At 43.0% G+C, this 8,484-nt stretch overlaps 1 protein-coding gene across 1 annotated transcript; it reads right to left on the bottom strand.

Moving 5' to 3' along the window:
• On the bottom strand, positions 1-1,806 carry LOC113766610 (uncharacterized protein Mb2253c-like). Its single transcript, XM_027310787.1, has 2 exons — positions 1,431-1,806; positions 1-26 (listed from the first exon to the last, which is right to left on the bottom strand). The coding sequence occupies exons 1-2, from the start codon at positions 1,804-1,806 to the stop codon at positions 1-3; spliced, it is 402 nt and encodes a 133-aa protein (XP_027166588.1).
• Between the last annotated feature and the right edge of the window lie 6,678 nt (positions 1,807-8,484).

Genomic DNA, 8,484 nt, shown 5'->3' with positions numbered 1-8,484 from the left:
TTAGGCGAAGACATTACGGACATCACCTGCCAGTTGATTAACAAATTTTCTTATAGAAATGCAGCAAGTGACGAAAACCAGGACTTTGGGCTTTTGTAATGAGGTCAGGTGGGGTGTTTTTCAAGAAAGGTTGAGGCTTGAAAGCAGATTTGATACGAGGGGTGAAATAACTTGAGATTGCACCCTTTTGAGAACAACTCCGAAACTGAGGAAAATTTGCCCCAGTTTGATCAGATTTTCTCTCTTTGCATTTTTCATTGTATTTTCCTCACTTTTTGCATTTTTCTTTGAAAACTAAATTTGCGTCAAAATAAGAGCTCCGCCAGGTAATACCTTTTGGATAATGAACGGCCCTTGCCAATTTGGAGCGAACTTGCCTTTAGCTTCATCTTGCATTGACAAAATTCGCTTCAGTACCTTATCACCTTCTTCAAATGCCCGCCGATGGACTTTTTTGTTGTAAGCTCGGGCCACACGTTTTTGATAGCATTGCCCATGACAGATAGCATTGAATCGCTTCTCATCTATCAAAGTCAATTGCTCATGGCGCTGCTTGATCCAATCGGCCTCCTCCAATTTAGCTTCCATAAGGATTCGTAGCGACGGAATTTCAACCTCAGCTGGTAATACAGCTTCCATCCCATACATAAGTGAATATGGCGTTGCCCCAGTCGATGTCCGAATAGAAGTCCGGTACGCCATCAATGCATAAGGCAACTTTTCATGCCAATCGCGATGCTTTTCTGTCATTTTGCGGATAATTTTCTTCAGATTCTTATTTGCGGCTTCTACAGCTCCATTCATCTGAGGCCTATAAATGGCAGAATTGCGGTGTTTGATTTTGAACTGCTCACATAGTCCATCTACCATGTCATTGTTCAGATTCTTGGCATTGTCCGTGATAAGCGTTTCGGGTACTCCAAAGCGACAGATGATGTGATCTCTCAGGAAATTGGCCACTACCTTCTTCGTGACATGTTTGAATGACTCTGCTTCAACCCATTTGGTAAAGTACTCGATCGCCACCAATATAAATCGATGTCCATTTGAAGCGGGAGGATCGATTGTACCAATCACGTCCATACCCCACATTGAACAGGGCCATGGGGCGGTCATGCTATGCAGTTCAGTGGGTGGAACGCGTATAATGTCACCGTGCATTTGGCATTTTATACATCTCCGGACAAAATCTATACAATCATGCTCCATAGTAAGCCAGAAGTATCCGGTTCTCATGATTTTCTTCGCTAGCAAATGGCCATTCATGTGAGGTCCACAAACGCCACTATGCACTTCCTTCATCATATATTGAGCTTCATCTTCATCAATGCACCTTAAAAGGTTCAAATCCAAAGTTCTTTTGTACAACACTTCTCCATTTAAGAAAAATTCTGAAGCCATTCTACGCAGAAAATTCTTGTCTTTTGTACCAGCATGTAGAGGGTAAGACCCTGTTTTGAGAAACTCCTTGAGATCAGTATACCACGGAACATTATCGGAGGACTTGTCTACAACCCAACAGTGGGCAGGTTTGTCTTGAAGTTGAATCGGAATTGGCTCGATCCTCAATTCATCAGGATATCGGGTCATAGAAGCTAAAGTGGCCAAAGCATCGGCAAATGCGTTCCGGGCACGTGGAAGATGTCTGAACTCCAAATTTCGAAATTGCTTGGCCAGAGTAAGCAGACTGCAATGGTAGGGCAGAATTTTTGAATCTTTGGTTATCCACTGTTTCAAGGTTAGATGCACAAGCAAATCTGAATCGCTGAAAGCTATCAACTCTTTGATTTCCATTTCCAAAGCCATTTTGAGACAAAAAATGCAAGCTTCATATTCAGCCATGTTGTTTGTGCAGACAAATTGCAATTTGGCAGCGGCAGGGTAATGTTTCCCTTCGGGTGAAACCAGAACAGCTCCAATTCCAACTCCGAGGGAATTCGAAGCTCCATCGAAGAAAAGCCTCCATTCAGGGCTTTGTTCACTTATATCATCTGTAGCGCCTACGAATAAAACTTTCTCATCAGGGAAATACGTATGAAGTGGCTGATAATCATCATCCCTTGGATTTTCCGCCAAATGATCCGCTATAGCTTGCCCCTTGACCGCCTTTTGTGAAGTGAAAACAATATCAAACTCTGAGAGAATTATCTGCCATTTGGCCAGGCGTCCGGTTAACATCGGTTTCTCCAAAAGATACTTCAAAGGATCAGATCGGGAAATAAGATAAATGGTATGGCTCAACAGGTAGTGTCTCAATTTTTGGGATGCCCAGGCCAATGCACAACAGCTTTTCTCAATGAATGAATAATTAGCCTCATACTGCGTGAACTTCTTGCTTAGATAGTAAATGGCTTGTTCTTTCCTTCCAAAGTCATCGTGCTGACCTAGAACACACCCTACTGCTCCATCGAGTACAGATAAATACATAATCAAAGGTCGGCCTGGTTTGGGCGGCACTAAGACTGGTGGATGCAACAAATAATCTTTAATCTTGTCGAAAGCCTGCTGGCACTCCTCATTCCAATACAACGGTACATTCTTTCTTAATAATTTGAACAATGGCTCGCATGTGGCAGTTAATTGGCCGATGAACCTCCCGATGAAATTGATCTTCCCTAAGAAGCTTTTCACGTCCTTCTGAGTTTTCGGCACTGGCATATCTCGAATTGCTTTGATTTTCGCCGGATCTATTTCTATGCCCTTCTTGCTAACAATGAATCCCAACAGCTTACCCGCAGGTGCTCCAAAGGCGCATTTCGCAGGATTTAACTTCAAATTGTACTTCCGCAATCTTTCGAATAACTTCTTCAAATCAACCAAATGATCCTCTGCCCTCTTAGACTTGATTATGATGTCATCCACATAGACCTCCATCTCCCGGTGGATCATATCATGAAATAGGGTTGTCATGGTCCTCTGATACGTTGCTCCAGCATTCTTTAAACCGAAAGGCATGACTCGGTAGCAAAAGGTACCCCAAGGGGTAATGAAAGCAGTTTTCTCCCTATCCTCTTCTGCCATCAAAATTTGGTGGTAGCCAGCAAAACAATCGCAAAAGGATTCAATCTCATGTCCGGCAGTATTGTCTAAGAGAATGTGAATGTTTGGTAGAGGGAAATCATCTTTAGGACTGGCTTTATTAAGGTCTCTATAATCAACGCAAACTCGCACCTCTCCATTCTTTTTTGGAACAGGGACTGGATTCGAAAGCCAAATTGGGTAATGGGAAACAATGATAATGTTGGTTTTGAGTTGTTTTTCAATTTGCTCTTTTATTTTGAGGCTCATATCTGGTTTGAATTTTCTGGGTTTTTGCTTTACGGGTGGAAAAGAAGGGTCTGTGGGTAACCTATGCACTACCACGTCAGTTGAAATGCCAGTCATATCATCATAGGACCACGCAAATACATCCTGGAACATGGTCAAGAATTCAAGCATCTCATTTTTCTGTCTTTCACTCAAATGAATACTAATTTGCACCTCCTTAACTTCATCCTCAGTGCCAATGTTAACCTTTTCTGTTTCTTCCAGGTTCGGTTTTGATTTTTCCTCATATTGTTCAAGGTCCTTTGCAAAAGAATCGAATACCTCCTCATTATCACTCTCGCTTTGGAGTTCGGATTCACAGACCTCCAAGTCATGAATGATATAGAGATTGCCGTTATTGAATTCCAGAATTGTGATATCCAAAGGGTCAAATAATTTTATTTTTGGCCATCTGAAAGAATTAACGAATGTGGGATAATAAGCAGATAAGCATACAACAAACAAATGAACAAGTAATATAAATATAAACAAGCGAATAAACAACACAATATGACAAGAAAAACTTGTGCACTTTCTATAAAGCCTTTGATTGAAAGCAAATGGAAATGAAAACTTAACAATACAATATTTACATGTGCAAATGTTAGTCAAAAGTAAAATTGTTTTCATTGGCTATTTACAGATGCAAAAGTATTTTCATGAATTCACATGAATGATAAACCCCTTTCAGTTTACCGAAACTCCTTTCGAATGGGCAGAGCCTCGGCTGTCCAGTTGGGAATTGATCCATCGAGGATGTCAGGAAATTCAGCTTCGCTCGGAACACTATCTTCAAATGTTGCCCCAACGAACAATTGGACCAAACTTGCTTCAATTTCGTCAACTGGGTTGATTTCTGACATGATCACCTCGGCTGGTCGTGGGAAAGTATATTGCAGGGGTGGAATGTCAAGAGCCCTTTGCCTTCCTTCCTTCTCCGCTTTCTTGCGCTCCTTCATCTCTCTAATGTCCTTAGCAGTTGGTCGGAAACCCAAACCAAACGAATCATTTTTCTTCACAATCTCCACTGGCTTTAAAATTCCTTGCAGATCTCGTCCCAGCCCTTTGTCAAATTCATAGCCTCCGCGGATCATCTCCTTAGCCATCATGACACTGGCCCTTGATAGAGCTTGCTCCTCCTTTGTTATCCAACTGACGGAGACAATATCAGATGTGCTATGAGGGGTCACTGTGGAGCTTCGGCTACCCTCTTCTTTGGACTCGGAATCGGTGATTACAAGGCAATCCTCTTCGGCAAATATAGTTATCAGCTTGTCATTTACTACAAATTTCAGCAATTGATGCAATGAAGAAGGCACCGCCCCAGACTTGTGAATCCATGGCCTGCCAAGCAAAACGTTGTAAACACTAGGAAAGTGCATGACTTGGCAGGTTATTTGAAACTGGGCGGGCCCCATTTCAACTACTAAATCAATTTCTCCTATTGGCTCTCTTTGCGCTCCATCAAAACCTCGGACTATGGTCCCTGAAGGCCTCAGCTAGACGTCTTGCAATCCTAGCTTTTCCAAGGTGTTCCAGGGACAGATATTAAGAGCGGATCCATTGTCAATCAATACCTTCGGCAGCATTTTTCCGTTGCACCTCACAACTATGTACAGGGCCTTGTTATGTCCAATGCCTTCCGCCGGCAATTCCTCGTCAGAGAAAGTGATTTGTTTGGTGAATAATACGTTCCCAACCACATGTGAGAAATTATCAACTGAAATGTCCTTAGGGATTTGAGCTTTGGTCAACAACTCGATCAGCGCGTCCCTATGCCTATCTGAAGAAAAGAGTAAATCTAACATGGATATCTGGGCAGGCGACTTGCTCAGCTTTTCAACTACATTGTACTCACTTCTCTGAAGTCTCTTAAGGAAATCCAAGGCTTCTCTCTCGGTGATTGTTGGTTTAACGGGCGGCTCGGAGTTATTTGCTTGAATCGGAATGGTAGCTTCAAATGGACTTGCAACCTTCCCCGATCTGGTGACTGCTGACACTTCTTCCTTTTTAGCAATTGACTTTTCCCCAATCTGTACGTCAGGTTCATCATAATTCCATGGCACTTGTTGCATGCTTAAAACAGGCTCTTGCTGCGGGAATTCAATAACCACCGGCTCCAAAGCCTCACTCTCGGCTGGCGTGAGATCCAAAATAAAGGGCTTTTTGTCCTCTTCAAGTGGCAATTCTATGACAAAGGGTTGGTCTGTGACCCCAAACACTTCAGTTTCCCTTGCCAATTCTCTGACTGGTTCCACATACTCCGTATCATCCAGAATAACCCCAATGATATTGGCATGTTCCGGTAAAGGGTTCCTATTTACGTTCGGCCCTTGTGTCTCCCTTTTTCGGATCACAATCTCCCCGGCTTCAACCATATCTTGGATTTTATGCTTAAGCGCCCTGCAATCAAAGGTGGCATGTCCGGGGGCCCCAGAATGATAAGCGCAGACAGCTTGTGGATTATACCATGCGGGCATGCCATATGGGTAGGTAGGAGGGGGTACTGTACCAATTTTCCCGGCGGCCTTCAACTGGTCATACAATTGGTCCAGAGGCCTGCCTAAATTGGTGAATGTACGGCTAGGTGATCGGTTGTAAGGTTCAGGAGGTTGAGGATGGTTGTAAATAGGTCTATTTGGTGGAGGAAATCTTGGGTTATATGGAGGGTGAGGTCGGTTTTGGGGTGGATTTGGTTGGGAAATTTGAAAAGGGGCTGAAGGTGGGTTAGGATAGCTTGGGCGAGGTCGAGGGTGGTGGATGTTGGTAGTATATACAGGATGTGAGTTTGAATAATAAGAGTAAGGCGGTTGGTAGGTTGGATTGTGTTGATATCGGGGTCTGGGTGAAGGGTTTTGGTTCCAAACAAAGGTTGCATCCCCCTCTTTCTTTTTGAACGGCGGCTTTTTCACATTGCTTCCTTGACCTTGTAAAGCATCCAACTGGGATTTCAGAGCAGAGACGTTAACAATTTTTCCGACTCTCACAAAGTCATCAAATTCTTCCAGTTTATTCACAATTGCAGCAAAAGAACAACCAGTCATACGGAAAATTTCTTCGAAATATGGCGGGTCATGTGCCTTTATAAATGTGCGAATAATTTCATCCTCAGTCATCGGAGGTTCCACTTTCGCAGCTATCTTTCTCCATCTCTTGGCATATGTCTTATGATCTTCAGATGGTCGCCTCTTCGTTCCTTCCAAAGTAGTTCGGGTTGGTGCCAGCTCACAGTTATACTCATATTGTCTGATGAAGGCATTGCACAGATCGAGCCAGGTCTTCACTTCCTCTGGCTTTAGGTTGGAATACCAATCGAGAGCATCCCCTTCTAAGCTTTCTGGAAATAATCTCAACGGCAAATTCTCGTCATCCACTGGCTTGCCCAACTTGTTAGCAAACAAATGCAGGTGCGTTTTAGGGTTGCTTGTTCCATCATATTTGTTGAATTTAGGAGTCTTGAACCCCACCGGCAGTTGCACGTTCGGAAACAGGCACAAATCATCATAATCCAACACCCCTTGTTTGCTTAAACCTTGGCTTTTCCGGATAAATTCATCAAAACGATCCAAGCGTTTAAGTAACTTCATATCAATCTGGGCAGACGACTCTCCCATTTCTAGCTTATTTTGAAAAGTGTGCTCCGGCACAACGGGCTCCGCGGTAGTCTGATAAAAAACTGGTGGGTTCAGATGTATATTTGGATCTCCTTGAGGCTGAAATCCTTGACCATAACGAGGGTAGAAAGGAGGATTTTGAGTAAAAGCATATTGCGGGTTTACAGTTCCCTCAAACGTAGTTTGAAATGGAGGAATAACAAATGGTTCGGATTGTGGTTGTGTAGTGGGCACAGGCACAGGTTGCACTCCACTACTAACGAGCTCATCAATCAACTTCTTCTGAGCGGCCATTTCCGATGCCATTTCCCCAAATTTTGTGAGTAACTCTGTCAACTGAACCCCAGGACTTGCAGCTTCCGACTGGGTAGTTGCAACGGCCTTATCGGATGATTCTGGTTGAGTACTCATGTCTACACGATTCCTTTGGGCTTTACTTCGGGATCGCGTAATAATGGGGCTTTTCCGAAAAGCTATTTTGAAATTTACCTGAAAATGCAAAAGACTTCTTTAGATAAACCAATGATTATTGAATTTATGCAATTTAAAGAGAAAAAAAAAGAAAAAGACATGAGTTAGTAATTATTCAAACAATTTGGATGCATGTCCTATTTTGGGGGCCCTTTTTGTGCCAAGGGTAGGCTTAGCATGATGCAACACCTTCGAAATGGGACCCGTAACACAAACCTGTTTTTGACAATAATTCCAAATGAGGGCAAAAGAAAAATCATTTTCATTGATAAACTTGCCAATATTTACATCATATCACGAAGACGATTCCGTACAAGATTACCAAAACTTCTGAACCTATCTAATACAGAGTCCTTTGTTTCCCTAGCATATGGGATTCTAACACATTCAGTTTGGTCATATAATTCTGCACATTTCCTTTTCAGCTCTTGACGCCTTCCTCGTTCCTTTTCATACAATTGCTTGCTTTGCTCGGCCATCCCTTTGTATGCTTCGACAGACTTACTTAACTGCAGAATTTCCTTATCCTTTGCTTCGATAATGACTTTCAACTTTTTCACCTCCTCAGATGGCTCATCTTGAATTTCTTGCGCAACGGATCCTCCTACCCAGTCTTCGTATTGCGGAGTGGTCAATCCCCTTTGTTTGAGTTCTGGAACGTACTTGACGCGTTCATCGTCGGACAACGTCTCCCAGGCCTCATCAAGAAGAATCTTCATCGGAATTTCTCTCGGACATATCCCTTTGTCGAAAATGATGGTAAATGTAGTCAGATCAACTGCAGACGGCACATCTTGAACTCGCCCTAATTGTCGGAGGAACCTTCTTGGATTGTATGCCATGATACCCTGAGTACCCAATAAAGGAACAAACTCGGATGCCTTGGTGCGAAGGACAGGCTTGACACAATTGGTCCAATCCAATACCCATCTCACCTTTTGATTGGTCACATTCGTTAAAAAGTTCACAAACTCGGATGCATTACACGGTGAACTCCTACTATTGATCCTCTTGTGATGTGTGATTACCCAATTATATCCGGCCATTGGTAGACTCTCGGGAATAGACGGTCGTCTCATGAAGTGCTCCATCC

Source organism: Coffea eugenioides, chromosome 1, assembly GCF_003713205.1.
Source record: "Coffea eugenioides isolate CCC68of chromosome 1, Ceug_1.0, whole genome shotgun sequence".
Classification (NCBI taxonomy): domain Eukaryota; kingdom Viridiplantae; phylum Streptophyta; class Magnoliopsida; order Gentianales; family Rubiaceae; genus Coffea; species Coffea eugenioides.
Note: the sequence above shows the minus strand (reverse complement) of the source record. Positions and strands in the feature narration are given on the sequence as shown.